The sequence below is a fragment of the Triturus cristatus genome, chromosome 1_2, assembly GCF_964204655.1.
Source record: "Triturus cristatus chromosome 1_2, aTriCri1.1, whole genome shotgun sequence".
Classification (NCBI taxonomy): Eukaryota; Metazoa; Chordata; class Amphibia; order Caudata; family Salamandridae; genus Triturus; species Triturus cristatus.
The window spans coordinates 380,245,200-380,273,162 of NC_140580.1; the positions used below are offsets into that span (position 1 = coordinate 380,245,200).

At 43.7% G+C, this 27,963-nt stretch overlaps 1 protein-coding gene across 1 annotated transcript in view; it reads left to right on the forward strand.

Moving 5' to 3' along the window:
- The window catches only part of BMS1 (BMS1 ribosome biogenesis factor), a 138,185-nt gene that overhangs the window by 24,020 nt on the left and 86,202 nt on the right, over window positions 1-27,963 (forward strand). Inside the window, exons 8-11 of the mRNA XM_085605114.1 lie at window positions 264-460; window positions 1,273-1,412; window positions 9,275-10,044; window positions 13,077-13,178. Of these exons, the coding sequence (XP_085461240.1) occupies window positions 264-460; window positions 1,273-1,412; window positions 9,275-10,044; window positions 13,077-13,178 (1,209 nt within the window). The remainder of the gene's footprint in view (window positions 1-263; window positions 461-1,272; window positions 1,413-9,274; window positions 10,045-13,076; window positions 13,179-27,963) is intronic.

The window sequence follows — 27,963 nt, forward strand, 5'->3', positions numbered from 1 at the left end:
CAAAAGTTTTGAACTTCTCTGTCACTGGTTTTATGTGCCCTGGGTAGCAGAGCCTTTTGTGGATTGCGGGCATGTTGCCAATGCAACATAGAAATCCCCCCCATCACTAACCACCATTGTAATTGAAGCTCAATAGTAACCTACATACACCCTTTAGTCTCCGGCTTTACATTTGCTTACCTAATTCCATTGTTGAACTATGATTGTCCCTGGACCTTTTAGTAGTCTGATTTTATGAAATAAGTCCTCCTTCTGTTTCGTAGGAGTGGGAGATTTCTCGGTCAGTGATGTCAGTTTTCTCCCTGACCCGTGCCCCCTCCCTGACCAGCAGAAGAAGCGCTCCCTTTCAGAAAAGGAGAAGCTGATCTATGCCCCGCTATCAGGAGTTGGTGGAGTGGTGTATGACAAGGATGCTGTATACATTGACCTTGGAGCAAACCATGCGCAACAAGAAGAAATGGTGAGGAGAAAGTTTGTCTACGCATACTGTGTCTCATCAAGGGGCATTGATGTGGAATTAGGTTATAATGAGATTATATATGTATGAATGAGTGAATAACTGATTACTGTTAACACTAGTAGAGCTATTAGCCACAAACCACTGCATGTGACATTTTTTCTGCAGTCACTGGATTGCATTGAATTGAATTATTTGAATACGCGGAGGCACCCTCAGAAATACACTCGAGATGCATCATGATTTTCCACACTCACTGAAAGCCTCGATTCTGTAAAACGCAAACGGATGTATGCCAGGAATAGTACACATCAAGGCATGCACTAGCTAATTCAATGCTCCCAAGTTAAAATACATTATGAGTATCCTTCATCATCTGGGAAGCACATTTCACCAGAGAAAAGCTTTGTTTTTAGAGGACTCTGTGAAACAGTCACATAACTTTGAAACCTAGAAACCTAGTCTTTGTAGCTTTTCTCCTGCTGTTTATTTGCTTATTGGTTATATATTGATGTCAGTTTATACACAGTGGTTAGTTTTACAAAGTGTATACTAGTGTTATAAGAAAAGTGGGTTTTGGTAAAACTGGACTTTGAAAACATAAAATAAATATTAATAAGATATTGGCACAAAAAAAGTTGAAAATATAAACTGGGCTTGCAAGCACCCCTTTACACTCATGAACAATGGGTACAGTTTAAAAAAAGTTTTGAAAGGGCCAAAAAAGAATGTTGGGGTCAAATTTAAAAATGTTTTCTTAAAGTATCTCTTCCTTGATTTAACAAAAAAATAATAATATTGCCTAACTATTTCAGCGTGCGAAGAAACCTTCCCATGAGCTGGTTCAAGGCCTCATCGCCACCCATGCCACAATAGATTCCAAGATGTCTTCAAGCAAAGTCTCGCTTTTCATGGACTCCAAACCGTTGGGATCTGAGGAAGTTGAAGATGCAGAGTATGTTCATTAAAGAATATTTGCTTGTGACCTCTGGTGCGCAAGCACAGCTTTTCAGTGATGTTCTTTTCTTCCTTTTTGTCATCCATATCCATGGCTCCTAATCTTTTCAGTGGCCTTTGAGGCATAGTGTGTCCTTACTGACCTTTTTGCACTTTTGCTTCACATTGGCCATCATTGAGCTATGGTTGTTGCTCATTGCTCTAGGCTGCATTCCAAAGCCTAGCACTTTAATGGCAACTTTCATCAAGTGATGTGGTGCAGAATTATTTTGCTCAGTTCTCTTGCCACCTTTGTGCTTTATTTGTTTCCTTACCCCTGCTATTCGTTTCTTTACCCCTTCTATTCATTTTTTTGGATCATAATATTGCTTCTGGTCACCCAACCCCCCACCTCCGCCTCTGTGCTCTCTCTTCGCTCATGTACTTCTTCAAGTTAGACAAGCTGCCCCACCCACCCGATGTCATAGCAAGGTCTTTGAAAAGAATAGTATGGTTGATTAGACTCTTTTGAGGGGCCTGCTAAACCATCCGAACCTCGCGGGCCTGCCATATTCTCTCTTAGCGGAGCATTTAACTGAAAGTATTCTTGTTGGACCACTTTTGGAAAAATATAATGCCGCATCGCATTGTTTTCATTTTCAGGAGCAAATCCCGCTAAACATTTTTTGGTCAAAACCAAAAGACAGATTTCCTCGATGCACTAAGTAGTCTACCCAAAGCATATGGGGCATAGTTTTTCATATTTGCGCTTTACGACTGCTGTGGTTTACATGGCTTTCATGAAAGCAGACGAAAGCAATGCTAGAAGGTCTGCCATAAACAAGTAAGATTTCTCATTTGTGCAAGCTGGCGGCTATGCGTTAGATGAGTTGAGCCCCTCACTGTTTAAGCAGTAGAACCCAATCATTGGGAACAGCAATAAAAAGGAAAAACATGAGGTTCTAGCATCCAGTGGAGCCATGATATGATCCCAATCAGAATTGTAGCCAATGTTAGCCTATTTGTAAAGATTCCGGTGTTCCCAGCAGTTTTCATAAACTCCTGGTTTTAATAAAAACAGTCAGTGAGGCAGGAGGCACAGACCAAGTGCTGCAATGTATCAAACTTTCTCTAATCTGTCTGCCAAAGGACCACCATATGTCATGACCTTTAGGGGTATCTGGAATCATGTAGCCATAATTTTGTTGCACTGGGGATAGTTAGATGGCACCAGCTATAGGTCAAACTAGTGTTGTTCCCCAGTTTAAAAGGTGTTTGCTAATTGATCTGCATTGGGCATACCAGAGGCGGTCCAACTTGAAAAGTCTGTATCCTGCCAATTGTAGCCAAGATTTTCGATTCACAGGGGCGCACACAGAAATGGTAGCATCCACAAGATCATTAGTTCTGGATAGTGGTGTGTGTGTTGGGGCAGGGTTGGGGGGGGGGGTAGAGATTGAGGCTAACCTGTACTGTCAAGATTTTTAGTCTTTATGGCTGTGGAGAAACCAAAGTCTACTAAAATGGTTTCAAGACAAGTCTGACCGACCTCAGCAAACACTGCACTAGGGCAAATAAAGAAATTTAGTTGTTGGCAGGTGGCCCATTTCTTCTTTAGGGAAACTGAGTAAATTACTCAGTCACCCTGATGGAGGTGCTACCGGCAAAATTGAGAAATGACCGCCAACTAGGCGGCCAATTCTAAAAGAATTGGCAGGAACCACCATCACAGTGGTTCCTGTCAATGCTTTTTGAAGTTTGGTATATAGCTCTGTTAACACGACGAAGCTGTGCACCAAACAGGTTTCTTTTTTATTTTCAAAAAGAAAAGCCAAACGTTTTTGAAGATGAAAATGCTCCCCTCACCACAGGAGTTCTTTCCTATAATAAGGGGAGCATTTAGCAGTTTGTACTGCCTCTTACCTCCTGTAAAAAATTACCTCTAATTCTACACATCTAAGTCAGTAGTCTGCCTTCGACATCTTTTACACTTCAGTGACGTTGGAGACGTTTAATCATGGTGGAGAAGGAGGAAGTAGTCTCTGCCATGAATAAACCTATGGTACGTCCACATCTAAATCCGGCAGGGGACCTTTATCTTGGTGGTATGTATACTCTGTAGTGGTTGCAGCAGAGTATACATACCGTCAAGATATAAGTCAAACCCCTAATCTTTCTTTAGGTATACTCATGTGAGGCAAGGGCCAGTCAAGCTCTATTTAAAATTCAAACAGGTCAGAATTAATCTATTCATCTCACCATTTTTAGGTCTCGGCTGCGAAAGGCTGCGCTTGCGCAGTCTCGCTCCGAGATTTAATGAGTTGGAGTGACTTTGAGAAGAGGGGCTTGCACCCGCCCCTCTTCTATCCTGTTCTCCATTGGCTGGCCTCTTAAATGCTGGCCAGCCACTGGAGAAGAGGTCCAGTCACTCCGTTGAAGCCCCGTCTTTTTCGGATCGGGGGGCGTGTTTTTTGCGAGAAGTCTCAGGGAGGAGACAACAGCAAAACACGCCCCCAAATCCGAAAATGAGGCTCCCTTTCTCCGAGGCATTTTTGCTGTGCCTCGGAGAAAGGCGGTGGTGTCCCGGCGTTGCTCCCTCACCTGATCTCCTTCGTCATCCACGATTACCAGCCCGGAGGCTGCATCGTCTCGCACCTGGACCCCATCCACGACTCCCCACCCTCCAGCTAGCTCTGGACATGCAAGATCTTTGCCCCATCTCCATCAGTCGAGGAGGCTGCTGTGCCCATGCTCCCCAAAACTCCACACTTCATTTCTTCAGCCCCTTAAATTCCCAAGCACAAGTTTCTCTTCTCGCTTCAGTAGCACCTTCATTTCCGTGCCCTCTACCCCCCCCCCACGTTGCTTTCATTCTACCTCCACCGTGCCCACTTTCCTCTCGCCCCCCCCCCCCATTCTTCATGCCCCTTCTTCCAAGTCTTCATTCTCTCTCCCTGTTCCCGCCACTCGCCTTCTTCAAATTCCCGCCTCTGTTCTCTATCGACACACTACACTCTCCCCTTCTGTGCCCTTCCCTCACAGTCACACTCGTCTCCCGCCTCTGTTGTTCTCTCTCCGCGCTCATCTCTTCTGTGCCCTTCCCTCACAGCCGTACTCCTCTCCCAGCTCGCCCCTCACTTCCACTCTGGTCGTCGCAGTCCTCCCACCCGCCCCTCCCCATTCTTTCACTCCCCCCCCCCCATACTGGCTAGACGGGTCTGGCGTGTTTTCGCCAAAGTAAATAAACCACTTACATGAAAAGTTCTCAAAACAATGTAGTAATTCCGCCGTCCCCTTCCCTGTTCTCCACGTGAACGACCCCTCTTATTATTTTACTGACCGCCCCCTGCACCTCCACGACGCAGGGGCCCCCTCCACTAACGCCCCCCCCCCCCCAACGGGCTCGACACGCAGAGACCCCACTACCTCTTCCAGTCCAACCCCTCCGACCCCCGGCAGATGAGCGCGGGTTTGTACCTGAAACGCTTTGGGGATCGCAAGGGGTAACACAGCGCTATACAAATACCAATATATTACCTGCAGCTGCTGTTTTCCTAGACCCCCGGGGCGTCTGTGGCTTAAAAACTAGGTTCGGGTGCAAGGACTGATCCGGTCCCCCAGATCCCAAACTCGCCTGTTCCTCGTCTCCCCTCGTCTCTGAAGTGCGAGCTGCCCCCTCCTACTGCCATTCCGTCACTGGTGGCGGCGGGGAATGAGCTTTGCATAGGGCGGGGTTTACAAGGTGAGATCGAGGATAATTGATATGCAGTGGTCTAAAAAAATATAGGTCAGTGGAGATTTTTTTGGTGTGTACATTTATATAGCGAGAACTCGACCCAAAAATATTGGAGCGCTTTATATGAATGAGCATCATTTACGCTACGCAAGGACTCATTCATTTTTGGTAGGCAAGGGGAGAATAAGTGATTTGCCCACAATCACAGGATGCTGAGTCGACGTCAGATGCTGGTTCCCCAGCTCCAAGGTCGGCAGCTCTGGCTGTTAGGCCACATCCTCTTGCTAATTAGGAGAACCTGATGACGATTATAGTGTATTTCTGTAAGCACATGCAAAAACATAATGCGCAACTAAGGGGATGTGATGTTCACCACTGGGTTTCATTGGCAACATGTGGAATTCCCTCAAGTTCTCTGCATTTACAGTGCACAGTTATTGTTAGATTTCTTCTTTTGGTAAACGGAGTTACGTTTACCTTGCTGCCAAGGTTGCTGCCAAGGTTTCAGATAGGTTGTGTGTGACATTTTCATAGTTTCAGTGTAATTATGAGTGACGAACTACTGAGCATACATGCTAACATTTTAGAACAGGAAGGTGGGAGATAAAAAAATAAAATAATCTGGAGACTATGTCTCACATTGATTTCGATTGAAGCAGAGGCATTTTCAGGCGAGAGGCAGCCAAAATAAAGCCATTTTTTGCTCCAGAATTTGGGAATCTCCCGCCAGATTAGAGTCTGTTCAATCAATCAGATGTCTTATAAAGCGCAACTACTCACCCGTAAGGGTCTCCGGGCGCTTGGGGGGAGGGGGGGTAGTGCTGCCTGTTGCATGTATGTATGAGAGACACTTGCTCTAGGGCAATATCAAGCAATGACGATGAGGGGAACTTATAAATATCAGAAATTGCATCCATTTGAGCAACGAGAAACTCTAAGATCTTAAAACTGCTGCAAAGCATTAGAAATGGAAGGGCACTGTTAAAAGTGACTAGGGATATAATACAGGTGGAGTGCTACTGCACTGCATTAAAGCCCAAAGAGAGTATTTTGTTATCCAGAATCTCACATATTACCACAGTACACTCATATTTGCTCTAGTTATCAGATTTTGTAATAACAATGGTCTGAATGAAATAGACTGTAATTAGTGTGGTGTTACTCAAGCCAGTTTTAACTACAGCTTTCATGATAACAGGGTCCTGCGATGAAATGTTACATATTTGTCTAAAACAAAAACAGGTCACTTAAAATGCTATACATAGATTATGTAGATCAAAATCAAATTCTCCTTTTGGTTTTATTGAGCATTGTATGAAGCGCCATACAGAGGAGGACGGAATTGTTTTTTTCATGTGAACAGGGAAACTGAAAACATGAGGTAGCAGAAGAGAAGGAGACGGTTAACAGTCTCTCTTCTGGGGCTTGATTTGAAAAGAAGTGATTGTAAAGGGCTCCCTGTCTTTGCTTTCAGTGGCTCTCTGTCCTTTCACTGCCTCCCCTCCCCTCCCCGCTTGCTAGTCAGATCCAGCACTTGTTTCCTTCTCTACCCCCATTCGCACCCCCCACCCCCATTCCACACACCTCCCATGCCTAAGTAGGCGCCTCATACATCAGCCGCGAGCCCCGGAGCACACAGGAGTCGTGGGGCGCGCCGGGATTTGCCAGTGCCTCTTCTACCCGGCTGTTTTTTATTCCAACCTTCAGACTAAACGTATCTCTGCAGTGGGCACATTTACCCACTGAGCTGCTTTTACCAACTTTTCAGAAAGGCGCATGCAGTGAAATCCTAAACCTTTGCTTCGTTTATTTTTTATGGGGGGGATACCTCAAAATCAAGGGCTTGGTTATTCATTGTGCAACAGGTCGGTGGCACCGGGAACCAGAGATGTGAGCGGGACATGCTCCTCAGTTACAGCAGTGTTTTAACTACCAATCGAAGAGATGAGTGGTCCAAACACCTTACTTAATATATCCCGACATCGAAAGTGCCTTATTTACGATGGGAGTACCTGGGAACATCACATTGCTGTTGTGCTGCCCTGTGTGTGATACCTGCAGTCCTCCTTGAGCTGTTGTGTTCTAATTGCAACAGCAGAGTACATCGTTTTCCTTTTCATTCACGAGTGTATTTTGACAATGATGCATGTCGGCTTTCGGTGACCTGACTCCTCGCAAAAACAACATTTGCACCCAGGTACTCTTGCTGCATGTCCGTGTACGCTTGCATAACGCTGTAACCTGAAACACACATGGCTTCCCCGCAGGGGGATGGGTGCCGTGCGCGCTCTTTGCATTTTTTAGTTTCCTGTTTCAGGGTGGAAGCCTTGCCACTCTTACCATGCTTGACACCCCCATCTCAAATTGGCTTCGATCTAATTGCTGTCGGATCTGATTGCTATCCCGGCTCATTATTTATTTTCTTTTGAACCTTCCTAGTCGTTAAATTGCTCTTTACGACCTCATAAAGGTCTTTTGCAGATGGATAGAAGGTGTAAAACGTCCCCAGTTGATCCAGCAAAAAGTAAATATGTGTTAAATTTTGAGGTTACTGTGTGGCTCTGTGTGTGTGTGTGGGGGTGGCTCTGTGTGGGGGTGGCTCTGTGTGTGTGGGGGTGGCTCTGTGTGTGGGGGGTGGCTATTTGTGTGTATGTGTGGGTGGCTCTGTGTGTGGGTGGCTCTGTGTGTGGGGGGGAGGGTCTGTGTGTGTGTGGGTGGCTCTGTGTGTGGCTCTGTGTGTGTGGGTGGCTTTTTTTGTAGGTGGCTCTATGCATGGTGGGTCTGTCTGTGTGTGGGTAACTCTGTGTGTGTGTGTAGGTGGCTCTGTGGGTGGCTCTATTTGTGTGTGGGTTGCTCTATGTGAGTGGCTCTGTGTGGGTGGCTCTGGGTGTGTGGCTCTGTGTGTGGGTGCAAATGCAATAGGTCTTGCATTTGAGAGGGATTAAGCTATTAACATTGTAAATAACAATGCCGTTTCTTAAAATGTTTTAACAACAAAAACAAACAAAAAGAATGTCATGAGCAATGCCAATAGCTCTAACTTTTACAATGCCGAGACCATTGCATTGTAAATGCTTGTTTTTATTACCAAGCTTTTGTAGACGAGAAGAATGGTACATTAAAGTAAACGCCCATTAAAGTATGGGTTGTGCCAACACTTTCTTAGCCAAGGTATCTGCTTTCTAGAGACCCCTAGCACCAATTAGGGATGAAGGGAGAGGTGGCCGTCATTCTGTTGTTGGGCATGAGGGAACAGTAGATTTATATAATCCCTCCCAGCCCAAAAGCTATTCTCAAGTTCTCAGCCAGAGGTATAGACAAAGCAGCATGACATTTTTCAGGCTCTCAAAGAAAGACTGATTAAACCTGCAGTTGTGGTAATCAATAAGAGTTGTTTTCATTGGGCACTATTGAACCTACACACACTCTCTTAACCCATTGAGACATATACCATATTACACACAGCATACCAGAAACTGGGCAGGTGGAAGGAGAGTAAGGACAGAAGGGATATATCATGGGGGATTTTGGTACTCTGTACTGAGAGAAAAGAAGACCGTTCTGCATAACTCGAATCACCTGCCACATACATTCCAGTCTCTCTATATCCAGGTATGAGTAGTAAGTAACCACCGTTTAATGGGAATTGGTTGGGGGGTGGCATGGATTTCCTTTGGGTGCACGCTTGGCAGTAGCTTTTTTGTTATCTTTTGGTGAAAACACAGCCGTCTAGAGTAGTATCAGCAGCTGAGCCAACGATCTTTCCTTTCAGTCCTGCTGGGTATTTTGTCCCTGCAATATTCTGGTTTCAATCTTTTTTTTTTTTTGTTTAGGCACTTTTAAAGCATGTTTATATGTGGGTTTACTTACCATCGGGGCAAAAAAAAGTGTGCATAGAGCTAGGAGTCTAGTGTAGGCACTCAAGGGTAGTATATATGCTGTGTTTCTATAAGTTAATCATTGACTACATGATTTCCATTTCTAGGCATTTTGTGAGTCTTCTTTTTGTAGCTATTCAGAAAATATGGCATGGAGGAAGTCCTGGACTTACTTGGTACTAACACTCTCTCTTATGCATACTGAGATATGGTATTCAATGTTGCGAAGACACCAGACACAATTGTTTTTCTTCTTTTCTGGCTCAGGGTTGTAATGCCAAAGGAGAAGAGAATAGTAGATGCCAAGACAGGTCAGGTTCGTCGGAAAGCAATCTTTGAGGGAGATGAGTCGGACGAGGAAGATTCTGATGGGGAGGATGATGATTCAGAGTCTGGCTCTGAAAGTGATGATGAAGCAGAAGAAGAGGAAACTGATAATGAAGCGGAAGAAGAGGAAACTGATAATGAAGACCACGAACTGAAACCAGACATCCAGACTCCTAAACGCCTAAAACTTGAGGAAAGGAAGGATGATGGCAAAATGGAATTGCCTGCATTTGCAGACAGTGATGACAGTCTGGAGGAGGAAGAGGTGGAAGAGGAAAGTGACGGAGAGCACTCTGACAGTGATGGCAAAGAGGATGAGGGAGAAGAAAGTGAACTGGAGCAAGGAAGTGGCGATGATGGACAGAAAATATTGGCTTCTAATGGTAGAGCAGTTGATGAAGTGGAAGTTAAGAAGTTTAAAGGGACTAGGAAGAGGGCAGAGGGGAGACTGTTAAGTAAAATAACTACTACTGCTGACTCTGGGAACTGCACAGGTGAAGATCCATCATCAGAAGTGGAATCTGATGAAGGATCCTCAGAAGAGGAAGACAAATCGAACTCTGACTCAGAAATGGAAGATCTTGATGATAGAAGAGCACATCACCTACAGAAGCTGAAAACGAAGACTAAAATTGAAAAAGAGGAGTTGGAAGGTATGCTCAAAGAGGAAGACTGCGTGGGGGATGTACATTCAGCTGCAGAAACAGCAGGTGGGTCTCACTTGTGGTTGTATTCGCGCATTAATTGCAAAGCCTTCTTTTATGTGGTACTTTTTGCTTTCTTATGTTCTAAAGTGATCTGTACAAGAGTTGCCAAAGGTAAAATTTGCTCTTTGTTTTAATGGTCCAAAAATCTACTTTGAATGTCACCTTCTACATTTTGAAGATAAAAACAACAATTGTAGAGCATTAGGCATAAACATGTCCTTTCTTTATAACAAATCAATGCTATTTTAAAGTGAAAAACCTACTTTATGTTGATATGCGCATACATTTCGTTTGCATGAGTAGCCTCAAATAATAGTGCTGAAACAAAATCATATATAGTGTGCATCTCAGCCCAAGTTTGCGCTTCCAGTCTCGAGCATCGCATCTAAGCCATGTGTGCCTTCCCAGAGTTGGGGTGAGGTACCCTTAGATTGGTCAGCGCTCTCTTTCTAAGGCCCCTGTGGCACACAACCTGGCATGCTCATAAGGTGTCCCCACCCTCTTCGAAGGATTGAAATTCATCACTCTCAAGTTTAGCTTGATACAGAAAATCACCCCCATTTCTCTTTGGCTGAGCCCTATATCTTTTCTTTTGTTTTTAGGCTGATTGCTTTTCATCATTATTTGCTCATTTAAAGTGATTTGTGTTTAATGCTAATTTGTGTTTTGTGATAACTCAATCCTCGTATCTTAACTTTCTTGACTGGTAGCAAACATTCCTAATCTTTAGTCTAAATCGTCCTAATATCAGTACCATTTTAAATGAAATCTCCCTGAAATGTTTGGAAACTTGAATGGTATTGGAGCATGGTAGTGACTGAGAACCCTACAGAGCTGAACTTTCAAATAAAGTTACATGGATTTTGAATTCTATCCGCTCTCCTGTGATTTCGCAGACATAGAATTGCCCTGCTTGACTGTTGAGGCTCTCCTGTTTTAATCTAGTCTCTGCCCTTATGATGTCTACCTATGTAACAAACGTAACTCTTGGATGCCATGAAGATATCCATGTATGTCGATATGACCACACACACTCCCTGCCAAACATATTGCGTTTTGGTTTCAGTCACCCACTAAACCACTTACCAAAAGGGAATATTTTATTAGAAATGCTTTCGGATTCGAGCAGTCACCCCAGAAACAGCATTTAGTTTATCAATGAATAATATGCAGCAAAACAATCAGAAGACAGATGAAGGAAGAAGGGAAATGAAAAGGAGCAGTGTTAGGGAAATGGTGGAAGGACAGTAAGCTCTACCTTCAGTCACTCCCACTCTCTGATGTTGTGCATGATGCTTGGGGAAAGACTTGGTGGGAGGGAAGATCGGAAAGGAAGGTCCCTATGGCCATTTTATTTCCCCATTCTGCATAACCAATCACCCTGGCCGTAAAACTGATTATTAAAAGGATGGCATGGAAGAAAAATAAACTGGGATACTCCAAATCATTTAACTTCCTGTGTCTTCAAGGCATTCAGAATTCTTGCTGGGCTTCGAGGGAGGATGGAAAGGGAGGATGGAGATGGTTGGAACTGGTGGCAGTGACCACTGCTACCAACTTCTCTCTCCAACACCCTGTTCTTGATCCTCCCACGTGTAGCTGATGTGACGAGTGACGTCAGCAGCACAGTAACAAGCCAGGTTGTAAATAAACATTTTGTCTCTTGCATCGAACGCAGTTGAACACCTAGCCACTCCTGTGTATTAGATACTATGGATTTCCTGCTATTCGGGGCTGGCAGCAATATATGGCAGAAATAGCAAACAATTGTATTGAAGACAAAACAGGCTGCCCAGGGGGCTATTTCCAGAAATGTTAAAACAGGCAAATAAGAAGAAAGGGCGGATAAGTATAGTTGAAAAAATGGACATTTGAGCCTGAGGGAGTGGCCACAGTGCGGGCAGAAGGAACTAGATTAACAGTTTTATAGACAGCTGCAGTTGTGAAGAAAGTCAACAGAGCAAAACAGGAGATGTGATTTTTCTTTTAAAGCAATTGAATAGATTTGTTTTAGGACTGTCTAAATCAGCTAATTTCCCCCATCAAGGTAGCATCACTGTGAGCAATTTTGCCTCAGATGAGTTATTCTAAGTGGCTCAATTTGTCATGAAAGTCTTTTTCAGATAAGGTAGGAATGTTGCAACTTGGGGGCTGATTAGAATGTCGGTCGGAAAGGTTCAGAACGGCATTCGGTTCATCCGAATCCGTGTCGGAAGCCTTGTTTCTGAACGACTCAAACATTACCGACCGATTACGATGATTGGAAACCCTTAGGGCTGTCCGACTCGGTTCCGACTCCCGTCTGATCGACATTCTGAGACTCCGCGTCGGTCGGAGCCGACTCGTGCGTCTCTACGGACTGCGTTTCCAACCAAGCAATTATGATGTCTGATTCAGACAGCCTTTTCGAATGGTCTGTCTGACATGGATCAGCTGTCGCAATCTGACTTTGGGGCCCTGCAGCAGGCTCCCCTTCATCCAGAGGCCTCCAGCTGGGCCCCGAGGGGGGTACCCATGGGTCCCTTCTTTCCAACAATGCACGGTGTGGCAGGCACCAAGGGGTGCCCGCCACAGGGTGTACAGTTTTCTGCAACCCCCCTTTTTTCAATGGGAGCCTGTGTTGTCGGTCGGAACACAGGCTCTCATTTAAGTTAATGGTAGTCTGACCGAATGGTGTTTGGAAACATCGTAATCGGTCGGTCGGACTCCCCGAATCAGATTAGGTTGGAAACCATTCTGAGACTGAGTCGGTCGGAATGCTTTCTGACTGACATTGTACTGAGGCCCTTGGCTTACTAATAATAATGTTTACTAGGAGTGTTTTAATGTTGTTTTGAGCTAGCCCGTATACTTTATTTGAGAAAAGTAGTTTTGAACATTCTTGCATCCTCTCAGACTCGATAGATTAGATGATCTTAGGCAGGATTGGTTATAAGCCTGAATTATTAAGCATGCTGTTGTGGGGTAGCATGTTTAGAATCAATAGCAATATCTTTAGCTGCACTTGACTAACTTGCTTCAAAACTTTCTTTTAGGTGCTTTGAAATGGAAAGAGGGCCTAGCACAGAAGGCAGCTGAAAACTTTCTGCGCCAGCAGCAGTCCACACCCAACCTTCGCAAACTCATTTATGGAACAGGTGAGACCGGAAACTTGTTACACAACAGTCTTGGGGCATTTCTAACAGAAATGCAGACTCTGATACTCTGTTCTTGAGTTCGTCAGCAGCATGCAGGGTGGTAAATAGGGCAAAATTTAAATTATATATAGATCATATAATGCATATTTTGTCTCTCTCTCTCTCTTCTCTCTCTTTTCTCTCTCTCTCTCTCTCTCTCTCTCTCTCTCTCTTCTCTCTCCACATTGAAATGAAGACATTTGGGGAAGAGGTGCTAAATGTGTTGTCCCCTTAGAGGAACAGGACTAGAAGATGTCTACAAACCAGAGTAAGGGTCTGGAAATAGGGGAATGTAGCTTTAGGCGTTCTTGTCCTAGCTGTTACTCTGTAGTTTTGTTAAGAGGATCTACAAAAAAGAATTGGCCTTCCATTAAACCTCAGCAAGGCGTTTCCTCTTTCTAGGGTTGTGGAGGCAACAGTGTACACTACATCGGGCTGACTCCAGCTTTCTCTCTTTAAGTTTAAATCAAATAGCACTTTCTTAAATATAAAGAAAGTAACAAACATTCTGTTTTAATACTCCTAAAATCTCTTGGTTTGTCAAAAGGCTTGTACGTCCCACGTTTATTAATGAGACTCTGGCCACTTATTAATCACCAGCCCAAAATGCAATCTGTACTATTTAGATGTCACCAGGTGGACAACTGAGAACACACCACATTTTACTCGAGTAAATATTTATAATTCTGTGCCTGGCTTATGGGATGGTATTTTCTAGATGTGCATTTCAACCTGCATGCTTTTAAAAAACGTTCTTTCTTTGATAATATATCTCATCAAGATGGACTGTGTGTCTACGTTTTGGTCTCACACAGAGGAGATCCAAGAGACCATCTTCAGGACTGTAATGTTTGAGTGTTGATAGAGAAGGACCCCGATTGTAGGAATTTGAATCATGCAGCCTGCCAGTCCCTTGAGCTCCCACATATGTGACTCATCCACTTTCCTATGACCATCAAGAAATTCAGAGTCTTGTCTTTCATGAGGACTATTCTACCTTAGTAGGTTACAATTGATCATGCATTAATGCCTCAAAAGTAAGTGGTGTTTCATACATTTGGACTTCATTTCTATAAACAGCAAGTGGCTTTGCACATTCAGGAGTTTGCCCCGATTTATAGCAATCCGGGTCCTTATCCATCGACACTCCTATATTACAGTCTGGCAGATGGTCTCTTGGATTTCCTCAGTGTGAAACCGAAATGTTGACACACAGTCCATCTTGCTTGTGGATTTACCTTTTGTAATCCAATAAGAGTTACCAGCATATGACCAAGGACATTCTTGAGTTCCAATTAGCAAGTGGACTTTAAGCATATTGTAACATGTCCACAGAAAATTACGAGTACTATAGGTATTACATTGTCGATATGGTAAGTGTCTTTATGATTGGAGAACTCCTTTTAAATGTAGTTTTTGTACATATAAATTTGTATTTGCATATACAGCTGTGCATGGGATTTATTCGAGATTATGGTACAAATTATGTTCATCCTAGAATTTATGGACCAATTGAATTGAGATGTTACGAATGAACATCACCAAACTAATAGATGATGATGATGATTATTCAAAATAACTTACAAAATACATAGGGATGCTAATTCATATCTCGTATTCTTTGAAAATGTAAAATGAAATCCGGATACTTTCCCATTTATTAAATGGTTGTTCACGCCAGCAGTGCTCTGTAGTGGTCACTTTTCTCAGTTACCAGTGTCTTTGATATATTACATCCAACAAAACACATGCATTTGGACATATTTTGTTGTTTGGAGATCAAAGCTGAAATATCCACGCAATCAGTACAGTTGTTTCCCTTGCATGTTGGATAATATATGTAGTTTCAAGATTATCTGCTTAATATTGTTATTTGACTGTACATATTTTATAAATAAAGTTTTGAGACTTTTGAATGCCTTTGGTTTGGGGGTAAGCCCATTTGGTTGACATTTATTTAACAATGTATTGTAGGAATGCTCTCTACCCTCCCCACCTCATGAAACAAAAGATTTTACCCTCATTGAGTCCTTATATTTTACTATTAACATGAAGATTTAATCTACTCGGGAAGACTTTTTTTGTGCCGAACAGTCTTAGGTTTCAGTCATGTTTTTTCTTACAGAAAGTCTCTCCTTGTATGCCTTTTATTATCAATTACAGAACTTGGGGCTTCATTACATTTGTGTTCTTTTTCACAAAGTGTGATTTGTCACTTTAATGCTTACTATTTTGCTGAAGATTTATATTCTCCAGTTCTTGTTGAACCTGTCAGATATTTCCCCCAAATAATCCTATTTGGAAGCAAGATCAGATAAATACACCGTAAACATTTAATCACTTGTATATGTTTTCCTGCCTGTATGAAAAAAAATGCCTTGCATGCTGGTTGAAACAGGCAACAATCCCATCATCATAAGTTTCAAATATTGTTTCAGAAATGTTTTATTCCTGTTTTTCTTATTATAGGTCTTTTCTCAATAGAGATTTCTGTTCCGCATCTAAAATGGATTCATGACATGACCGAACATGCTTTTATTTGTGTGATTATACTTCCATTTCAAATTTCTACAGGCTAATAGACATTCACTGAACCAATATATCGGAGATTAAAAAGATACAACCATCAAAAGACAGTTGGGCCAGTGGATGGACAATAGAAAAGTTTCTAGCATTTGCAACAAGAAATGTAGATTCTTTTAAGGACAAGGAGGTGAGGATTATACTGCTCAATATTTACTACTCAAAAACAGCAGCCAATAGAAAAATAGAAAGCCACCATCTTTCCTGCCTCCTTCTTTGCGAAAAACACAGTCCAATGAATGAGAGACCCATTAAAGAACGAAAAAACAGTTCAAACAACTCTCAATGGAGAGCTACCAAAGTCCAGAACGCCACATCCCAAATGGAAGGAAGTGCGAATACTCAAACCAAAACCGTGAACACAGTCCTCAAGAAACAGCCCTGCAAATGCACTTCAGGTTTGTTTGGATTCCGAGCTGGAAAATAAAAATAAAATGAATTCCATCTCAACACCTACTGAATCACAAGGGCTGGCCAAAAGAAACAGTCTGTTCATAACAACCACTTTGCTAAGAGTGATACCATACATCTTACTTGGCTTAACGGGTGGGATAATCCTAACCTCCGTGTCCTTAATAGAATCTAACATTCTTGTTGCAAATGCTAGAAAATGTTCTATTCTGTGGCTGGACTGAAGGCTCCGATTATGCTGGTTCAAAGCTCCCCAACCGCAACAGAAAATATGTACAAGAGGTTAAAAAAAAAAAAATCTTAAACATAGAATCAGATGAGCAATCAGCAGCACAAAGAGTATCTTCTAGTCTAGACCTCAGAGCAAATGCCTTAGACGCAATGGCTCCTCTGGTTGAATGAGCACCATGCTTGGAAACATCAATGCCAGCTTCCGACATGACCCAGCTGACTCAACGGGCCAAGGTCGCTGCCGAAACTGGACAGAAGGGGTCTCAATAGCTAGCAACAGAGGACCTAGAGGGTTAGTCTATGTGCCATAGTGTGCTCCTCATAAACTTTCACACATTTTACTACACATAACTTTGCATTAAGGATAGTCCATGGACCAGGACATAGTCTTTGTCCTTTTTAAAATAAAAAGCAAACACCTTCTGGAGGAAACAACCTACCTGTAAGGTATAGAGCTCGCACATCCAACACTCGGCATGAAATAAATCATAAAAGTATAGTTAGCTGAGGGGAAAATTGTTTCAAGGATAAATCAGAATTGTCAGGCAATGACTTCAGTAACGACAGAACATTTGTCACATCCCATAACGAAGAGTATCTAGGTTTCAGAGGGTAAGCCACCCTAATACCTTTCAGTAATATTTACTGGCCTGTAACATAATCCAGATTCAGCACATTCAGAAAGGAAATTTAAAATATGTGTTTGAGGCATATGAGCTGCAGATTGTACACTGTGCATAGATCGCCATCTGGAGCTGGACTCGGATGCTTGCACTTTGTTGTTTTGGAAGAGTCTTTTGTAGTCACGAGATAGGTGACTCCTCCCTTGGATGATAGTGCGCATGGGCATCGACTCCATCCTCAGATTGTTTTTTTCTGCCATCGGGTTCGGATGTAACTTCTGCCCACCGGTTCGGCACCATATTCTCCAAACCTTCTTGACGCGCAAACTATCTAACACTCGACGCTATTGTTTTTGATCGCATGATCTTCGATGCGCACCTCAACTACTCTATTACAACCGTCGACCCGGGCCTCTGGGCCTATCGATGCCGTTCGGGCCTACAGCTCATGGAAAGGACTCCATTTAAAAAATGCCCCCAGTGTGGAACTAAATTTCCACATAGTGACCAACACAAGGTCTGTAACCGGTCTCTCTCGCCCGAGCACGACGAGAACAATTGCCACTCCTGTGCCTCTTTTAGATCTAAAAAGGCCATCCGTGATCTCCGGGCCCGATGACACATCATGGTGCAGCGAGCAGCTCCGGTACCGGTGGACATCTTCGATGAAGGCCCCGATGTCCCGGAGGAGGATTCTGAGGACCTGGAAATCTTGTCCGAATCAGACGACTCACTCAAACAACCACATCACTCCTGGTCAACGAGTGAATACAATTGAATACAATTGCCCCTACCCCAATACCACCTGAAAAAAGAAGGCCCTGGTCAAGACTTCGCCTGCTGGCCCCAGTCCCAACCGAAAAAAAGCTTCAGCAGCCCCGCCCCCGGGCCCGGCTCCGAAGATAAGGGACACCGAAGCTGGGAGTGCAGCCTACTCCCAAAAAGACATCGGCACCGAGCACCATGACGCCGAAAGAAAAGACATCAGATCCGAAACCAAAACATTCGGAACCGAAAAAGATTTCCGCCTCCACAGCCAAGCCAAAGGACCCCAAACCACCTCCCAAGGTCTCGGAGCAGAAATTCAAACCTCGCACGGACACAAAGAAATCTGCGCCGAAAGCGGTTGCCAAAGAGGAAGAACTTTTTCGGCCAGATCCTATCGATCCAAAACAAAAAACTCTCCACATAGACCCCAAAACATGACATCTGGCAGCTGTTCCACACAAGAAGAGGAAACTGAACACACCAGGCATTCCTGTAGTGTCTGTGAAAAGAAAAGACTGTGCCACTTCACCTATAAGACCCTCTTCTCCTGTTCTTCCTATGATGATGATTTAGGGGATGGGGGAGGCAAGAATGACCCTTTCACTGACCCTGACACAGACGCACCACAGGACGATTATGATGACCCAATAGATCCTCCAGACCTCCCTGATCCCTATGCATATCCAACAAAGCATCTCCCCCAGATGACAATATTGGCTTTGGTCAGCTTGTAAATAGAGCTGCTCTCTAACATGGTGTTCAGATGCATTCTGACCCTGCGGACGAGGACTTTCTTCTAGACACATTTGAGCAGTCACAAAAGACTGTACAAACCCTGCCAATGTTAAAGGGTGTCATTAAACATGCCCCAGACATATTCAAAGACCCTGTTGGGGCTAGAATTCTTAATCCCAGGATTGACAAAAAATATAAACCCGCTCCCAATGATCCCACCTACATCAAGGGTCAACTGCCTTTAGATTCACTAGTGGTAACTAATGCTAGGAAACGTGCAAACTCTCAGACCTCCAGTGATGCGCCACCTCCGGATAAAGAATCTAAGTTGTTAGATGTTTCTGGCAAGAGAGTTGCTGCCCAAGCAGCTAATCACTGGCGGATAGCCAACACACAGGCATTACTTGCTAGGTATGATAGGGCTCACTATGACCAACTGGAAACCCTATTGCAACATTTACCTGATCGATATAAGACCAAGGCAAATGATTTAATTCAAGAGGGCAAATTAATAACCAATGCATCAATCGTGTGTGCCCTTGACGCAGCTGACACAGCCTCTAGGTCCATTAACACGAGCGTGTTACTCAGACGACATGCCTGGCTTCGTATCTCTGGCTTCAAACAGGTACAAACAACTATCCTCAATCAGCCGTTCAATCAAGAACAACTTTTTGGACCGGCTGTAGATACCACTCTCGAAAAAATGAAAAAAGACACGGAGCATTGGGAGCATTACAGTCTCCATCCACCGTGGTTCCTTTCGTCGCTCCTTCTATAGAGGAGCAGACACCGCCTCTTCTTCCTACAAAAACATCATGCAAACATCCCCCAGCAGAGGATATTTTAGAGGCGGATACAGGGGAAATAACAACAAAGGGAGAAGCCGAGGTAACAACAACACTCGCACCTCCCACACTAATAAGCAGTGACTTCCCTTCAGACCATTCCACCCCAGTCGGAGGGAGACTATCACAGTTCCTATCTGTCTGGACTTCCATCACCACAGACAAGTGGGTAAGCCAAATTATCCAGTATGGTTACTGCGTGGAACTTACAGCAACCCCACCCACCATACCACCCAAACAGTAGCCAATGTCCATGGAACATTTCACGCTCTTAAAACAGGAGGTTCTCTCACTGCTTCAAAAGCAGGCAATAGAACTAGTTCCCTTACAGCATCAAGGAACAGGGGTTTACTCGCTGTATTTCCTAATCCCCCAAAAAGGACGGCACCCTAAGGCCAATACTCTACCTCAGACCTCTCAATCTCTACATACAGTCAGATCATTTTCACATGATCACTCTTCAACAGGTCCTCCCACTACTTCAACAAGGCGACTTCCTTGCCACACTAGATCTCAAGGACGCCTACTTTCACATTCCCATACACCCTGCTGGCAAGAAATATCTAAGATTCATAGTGGACGGACAACACTATCAGTTCAAAGTCCTTACATTTGGGGTGACCACCGCACCCAGGGTGTTCACAAAGTGCCTTGCAGTAGTAGCAGCACACTTGAGAAGACAACAAATCCATGTCTTTCCATACCTCGAAGACTGGCTGATAAAGCCACGTCATTCAACCAGTGTGTTCATCACACTCACCAAACCATCCGACTTCTACACAACTTGGGATTCACAGTAAACTACACCAAGTCACATCTTCAGCCCTCCCACATACATCAGTATCTAGGGGCCACATTAAACCCCTCCATAACTCTGGCGTATCCCAATCCAGCCAGGATAACCAGTATACAAACCCTAATAATCAAATTTCAGCCACAACATTCCCTCCCAGCAAGGGTATTCATGCAACCCATAGGAATGAAGGCCTCTTGCATTTCTATTGTACCTCACGCAAGACTTCGGATGCGCCCCTTACAAGAATGCCTAGCACGTCATTTGAACCAGGCTCAAGGACAACTTACAGATCAGGTGTTGGTGGACAGCCGCACACATCGCTCTCTGCAGTGGTGGAACACACAAAACCTTTCCAAACGGCGGTCGTTCCTAGAGCCGGTTCCACAGATAGTGCTAACAGCAGACGCATCATTCACCGGCTGGGGAGCCCATCTCCTAAACCACACAATTCAAGGCAAGTGGACCACTCAACAAAAAGTGCTCCACATCAATCACCTAGAATTACTGGCAATATTTCTAGCATTAAAATCACTCCAAGTTCATCTACATCACAAGACTGTCCTAGTCCGAACGGTCAATATGACAGCCATGTATTACATACAAAAACAAGGAGGCACACATTCTTTGCAGCTGTCTCAGCTGGCACAAACCATATGGAGATGGGCCATTCCACAAAACATATACCTTCTTGCAGAACACATTACAGGAGTTCACAATCAGATTGCGGATCTGCTAAGTCGACAGACACAGCACATACACGAATGGGAACTTCATCCTCAAGTTCTTCAGCCATTTTTCCAAATGTGGGGTCAACCAGACCTAGATCTGTTTGCCACACACGTAAATGCAAAATGCCGAACCTTCGCCGCCAGGTTTCCACACCCGTTGTCCAAAGGCAATGCGATATGGATGAACTGGTCAGGCAGATTTGCGTACGCTTTTCTGCCACTGATTCCCCTAGTAGTACGCAAGCTCAGACAACAGTCCCTCAGGATGATCCTGGTAGCTCCCACATGGGCACGGCAACCGTGGTTCACAACACTCCTGGAACTTTCAGTAGTTCCCCACCAAAAACTACATTTCTCCCCAACGTTGCTAATGCAGAACCATAGAGAGATAAGGCACCCCGATCCAGGTCAACTAAATCTAGTGATCTGGCTCCTGAAGTCCTAGAGTTTGGTTAACTTACCCTTCCACCGGACTGTATGAACATCCTTAAAGAAGCCAGACGCCCTACTACTAGAGCTTGCTATGCAGCAAAATGGAAAAGATTTGCCATCTACTGCAATAACAATAAAATCGATCCGCTGGATGCTTCAATCCAGGACATCATTTGCTACTTGCTATACTTACAAAGGTGTAATCTAGCATATTCATTCATAAGATTACATCTAGCGGCATTTGCCGCTTATTTACAAAACAGACAACACTTGTCACTATTTAGAGTACCTGCAATTAAAGCCTTAATGGAGGGCCTTAAAAAGATAATTCCCCCAGACTGCCACGCTCTCCGGTGTGGAATTTAAACATTGTTCTTACCAGTCTCATGGCTCCCCCATTTGAACCTCTACACAAATGTGAACTGCAGTTCCTCACATGGAAAGTAGCTTTCCTTGTCGCCTTTACCTCTCTCAGGAGGGTAAGTGAGATCCAGGCTTTAACCATACAAGAACCTTTCTTACAAATACATCGTAACAAGGTGGTTCTTAGAACAAATCCAAAATTCCTTCCCAAAGTAATCTTTGCTTTTCATCTTAACCAATCAGTTCAGTTACCGGTGTTATTCCAAAACCCGGACTCCGTAGCATAGAGGGCTCTTCAAACACTGGACGTCAAAAGAGCACCACTTTATTACATTGACAGGACTAAGCCCTTTAGAAAGACAAAACACCTGTTTGTAGCCTTCGCACCACCTCATAAAGGGAACCCTATTTCCAAAGCTGGGATCGCTAGGTGGATAGTCAAATGCATTCAAATATACTACCAAAAGGCTAAACGCACATTAACAGTTCCCCCTAGAGCGCACTCAACATGCAAACTAGGGACTTCCATGGCATTCTTAAGGAACATTCCCTTAGATGACATCTGTAAAGCAGCAACATGGTCTACACCACATACCTTCACCAAACACTATTGTGTTGACGTGCAGGCTAAGCAACAGGCTTCTGTAGGCCAAGCTGGTCTTAAAACACTTTTTCAACACACTGCAACAGATACAGGTGACCACCGCTAGGAGAGACACTGCTGTACAGTCTATGCACAGTGTACAATCTGCAGCTCATATGCCTCCAACGGAAAATGGTACTTACCAGTATGCATCTGTTCTTGGCATGTAGAGCTGCAGAGTTATACACGCCCACCCGCCTCCCCGGAACCTGTATCTGTTCCAGTATTATCTTAATTAGATACATTCACATGGACATCTCTTTATTCCTTACTAACTCCATCATTTCCCATCACAGCGAAAAACAATCTGAGGATGGAGTTGATGCCCATGCGCACTATCGTCCAAGGTAGGATTCACCTATCTCGTGACTACAAAAGACTCTTCCAAGACCTCAACAAAGTGCAAGCATCCGAGCCCAACACCAGATGGCGATCTATGCACAGTGTACAACTCTGCAGCTCTACATGCCAAGAACAGATGCATACTGCTAAGTAGCATTTTCCTTTAATTCAAATCCCACCGGATCCACATCCTGTTAAAGACACCAACTCACCCATCTCTTCCATGTAGTAGAATATATGATTGCGGGTGGAAGGAGCCCCAACCTGGTGTATGAAATTGGCAGCTGCCTACAAAAGACCAATAATCTGGCCATGTCTCCCGATATCTTCCAGGCCATGAGAGTCAACTGGTTTTGACGAATCAGAGGATATGGGGATCCCACCAAATCCAAGAGAAGACGCGGGAAGACTGGAAGAAGAATGGGAAGAGCTATTGACATTCTCAGAAGACTCAGAAACCAAGACCACAGCAGAGTAATCAGAACAAGGGCTGCCGATTGATACCTGGCTTGAGCCGCAACCCTCAGAATCATGGCAAAGGGTGGGGAACGCATTATTCTCTCGACCTGTCCATTTCTGCAGAAAGGCATCCATCCCTATGGCCACTGGGTCCGGTCTCCAGCTATAAAAACCTTTCAGCTGAGTGTTCAAGATATGAGGATGGAGTTTCTAGTTGCTGTAATCCACCAGGAACCTGGAATTCCAGTCCACCACTAGATTGTCCTTACCCATCAGAAACTCCGCTAGAACGTTCTCTTCTGGGAGAGGCACTGTTCGCCAGAAAGTGGGATCTGGTGTCTCCCCCCATGCCCCCCCCCCCCCCCCCCCCCAGCGGTTGATGTAACAAACAGCAGACACATTGTCCATCTGCAGGAGAATGCAGCAGTTGCTCTTAACGGGAGAAAGGGACCTTATGACCAAGGAGCCTGCCATGAGCTCCAAACAGTTGATGGGGAGTCATCACCGCCAGTAGAAAACTCACCGCATCGTGCTCCCCAGCCCTAATGACTAGCATCTGGCTCGATGACACAGTCAGGGGAGGCCCCTCAAATGGCTTTACCATTCCACTCCACCACTGAAGCTCATCTCTGGCATCAGGGGACAACAAACCCAGGTGATCGTAGCCGAAAACCTGTTGCAGATAATGAATTTGCAAGCGTTGAATAGCCCTGTAGTCTAATGGACCAGTGAACCCTGCTTGAATTGAAGACGCCAGCAACCCCACAATCTAAGCCAAGGACCTCTAAGACACCATCCGTTTGGATAGAGTAGACCTCAATTCCTGTTTGATGGATTTCACTTTCAGGGGAATTGAGCTTTGACAGAATCCACCTGAAACCCGAAGAATTCTACTTGTTGAGACGGAATCATGGATTTTTTGGTATTGATCACAAACCCCAGATCTTGTAGTAGAGAAGCTGTCCAAGACCGAAATGTCATCAGCTAAGTTAAGATGTGCATGTCGTCTAGATAGATGAACATGCAAATCCCCATCTCCCTTAGACGGACAGCCACTGGTTTCAGCTGGCATCCTTGAGACCGAGACAAACTATCCAATATTTTTCTTGAAGCAGATCCCTCTGCAGATGAATGCCTTCCATCTTGAAATATATTTTGAGAAAAGGGGTTTGGCCCAAAGGATGGTTAGGTAGGGCGTATATAACTTTTTAAACAACAAAGCACCTACCTGTCACTTTAGAGTGCTGCTTTTACTTGAACAGACTCAGATCGTTCTATGATTCAAATGGTCTGAAGTATTATTAACTTCTCTTTAAATCTTTTGCTTGTTCATATCTTTCGTCAAACATGTCGATGTGAAAGACAGACCCCTAGTGCAATTAATACACCTATATAAACACAACTGTAAACATGAAACTCATATTACAATATATACAATGTGAACAGGGTTACAATAAAACTAGATCCAGTCAATACTCTAAACAACAGCTGTAATAATGGTTATTTTTTTCTGAGAGGCGGTTGCCTACTGGGTACACCTTTGAAGCCTGCCGGGGCAGAGTTTAACATCAAACTGCTCCCAACAGGGAAGTAATGTTCAGTATGTATGTTTTCCCAGTAGAAGTTAATGCCGACACTTTTCGAGCCCCATATCAGTTTTCGGGGTACTCTTCCGGGCTTAGACAGAATAGAATCTGGAATAAAAGTTCCAGGAATATTTAATTGTAACTTTTATTCCTCTCCTAGTCTGTTTACACAAATACTAAAATTTCTTAATCAAAGCGTGAATTTGGGTACCTGTTGTGGTTCATTGTGTGACCAAACATCCTTTGTTTTGCTTCGAGATTAAAGAACGTTCCTTTTAGGTTGCAAGTATTAGTCAACAAGTGAAGAGAAAACTGGCTATAGTGTACGGCTAATTGCGGTATGTTCATTGTGAGAAAAGCACCGGTGCGTGACTTACTTTCAAAGTCTTTGTGGTTCTTGTTGACTTAGTAGCTAATCAATATTATCGTCATTCACATAGATTTTCGGCTGGCTCTTTCAAGGCTGAGGGACATCGGAGCTGAACCAAATTTGTTAACTGATACGTGTTGCTAAAATGAAAGGAGATGTGCTATGAATGTTAGAAATTAACTGCGTTAGCATAAATTCTTCCAACAGCGCTCGCGGTAGCATTAAACTCACTTGTTTCCCGAACTCTTATGCTGGATGCTTCCGACTGGTTGGGAACCAGGTTTCCGGTTACCGGTGTATTTAACCTATCGTTTCCTGGACTCTCAAAGCAATGACTTCTGGGAGTTGTAGTTTCTGTAATATCGAATAGTTTATTGCGCCTCATTGATAGTGTAACGCAATGGCTGGTGTTTATTGTACATTGCATTCTGGTAGTTGTAGTATCAGAAAAATGTTACTCTTTACAAGATCTCACAGTAGGCAAAGGCACAGTCATTTGATTCCTTGCAGAGCTTGAGTTTAGCTTCTCCCTATTTCCAACATCTCAGTGAGGCCATTCACTGTACTGTTAAACTGGAGTATCAAATTAGCTTCTTTCCTCATAGTGCAGTCTCTGTGTCTTAAGCAACTCTTTATTAATCTGATGTGGAGTTTGATTTGTGATACATCGGTATCCAACTCCTCATGATGTGCAGGAGTACTACTCCATCTGGTCAATATGGTTGTATTGTGCCAGTCTAGCTGACTTAGTTTCTCCACATAGTGATAATTTATTGATTTTATTTACTGTGTAAAAAACTTTCCGCGCGTCTGGCTCCCGGCTTTCTCGGACATAGACCTAGCTCCTAATAAAGAGTTACTTGACCCGTAACGTATGACACTCAGAAAAAGTGTCGCCACATTTGCCTGTGATCTGTGAGCCATAGCCATGTACCCATAGGAGTGAGGATCAAAGACTTCTATCTCCGAACAATAAGGGAACCCCTGTGCACTCTCCTGAAAGTTAACTATTAAGAGTGGTCCTGATGAAGGTGGTAGTAATGCACATCCACCAAAACCTACATTGACCAGTTTTGGGAAACCTCGTAAAGACAACACAATAGTTGGAAATTTTGAGATTGAGTCAGCCCACTGGACTACCATCAGTGTATGTCACATAGTTGGACAGAAGTTATCCCAGGATTGTTATCTGTGTGTGAGTGTGTTTCCTGTGAGAGAGGGTTTTGGTTGGTGAGATTGATTGATGAAGGTTTGCTTTGTGGTCATATGTATGATCTTATAGAATGATTTTCTATGTCTTTCCGTGTATTTTACTTGTAAATAATGTTTTTGTTTTATGTGAATTATGAAATGTTTTCTATCAACTTGAATGTATTTCCACACATTGATACTTGAAAATGATTGTACATGTCTGCACTGACTGATGTCTCGAACAAAAAATCATAAAATCTTTAAAAAATATGGGAAAAATGTTGAATGTACACAAAATGAAAATAATCTTTTAATAAAATCAATGATTTTTGAATAACTTGGAATGAAAAGACTTATTGCTGTGGAACAGCCCGTGTGTTGAGCCTATTGCAAGCCACTAGTAAAAGGATATAGGTCTGACATGAGTCTTAGTAAGAGTTTTATTGTCTTTTCTCCCCCTTACTTTTGGACCTTAAAGTATTACTAGGGGGTACCTTCTTTGATATATATTCAGGGGCGTGATAATCCATGCTGACTTCTCGGTTAAAGCAACCTCGGTATCCTCCGGATCTGGTAGGGTAGAAGCCCGCTTTGGCTGGGTCCTGACCATAACCAATGCTTCTGGGATTGAAACCACGTTGAGGACCTTGTTATTCTACGGAATGATGGTATGTCGCCAATAATTTCTCGTAGTAGAGAGGTGAATTCCGATTCGAAGTAGATATTAAGGGTTCCAAGTTACGTAGGGTAATTCTTACTTAACCTGAACCAAATCGCTGGTAATAGTAGTTTTTGAGAGTTTCAAATTATGTTGCGGAAGTCAATCACTTCTTCCATGCCGTCACCCTAATAATCTTCATCCTCATTTGGGCCATAGGCTTCAAGGCCCTGATCAAATGTCTCATAGTCAGACATGGTCACAGGAGGGAAAAACACCTCACACTCAGAATCCCCAGATGTAAGCAAGGGTCCTCTAATGAAACACCAAAAAAGAGAGGGGTTGGAGAAAACCTGGTAATACAATTATTGCAGCCCTGCCTATATATATATATATATATATATATATATATATATATATATATATCTCCGAGCGCATGAAAGAGAGGCGCTTCGGCAATCTTTTCCAGAGGCACCCGCATGTAGCCCAATTGGGCTACACATGTGACCCAGCTCCTGGGGGGAGCTTGCCATTGGCTGCACGAATGTACTATGGGTAACAAGCGGAAGAAAAGCCATAAAACGAAGGCAGGGACAGGCGAAGCACGCACCAGGAGAGGGTAGATCTCAAAGCAGTCATGTTAGGAAATTGGGCACGTAGCCCCAAAAAGAAAAAACGTGAAGGAAAACTGTTCTAACCAAATACTTGATGGCACCGAAAGTGTGAACGCATTCACAACAAATATATAATTAAACGTAATATACAGGCATTAAAGAATGTACAAGTTAATCAAAAATAGAGGGGCACTTATCTCGACTGCGGAGCAGCAAAGAAAGAGGCAGGAAAGATGGCGCCTCTCTATTTTGTACGTGATGCCTAGAGACTATTGGTGGGTTGATGAGAGGCATTTTTCAGTCTCATGGGACATGTAGTGTGGTTTTACAGTTTTTGCAGTTTTTTATTTGGCTTCTATTTTTGA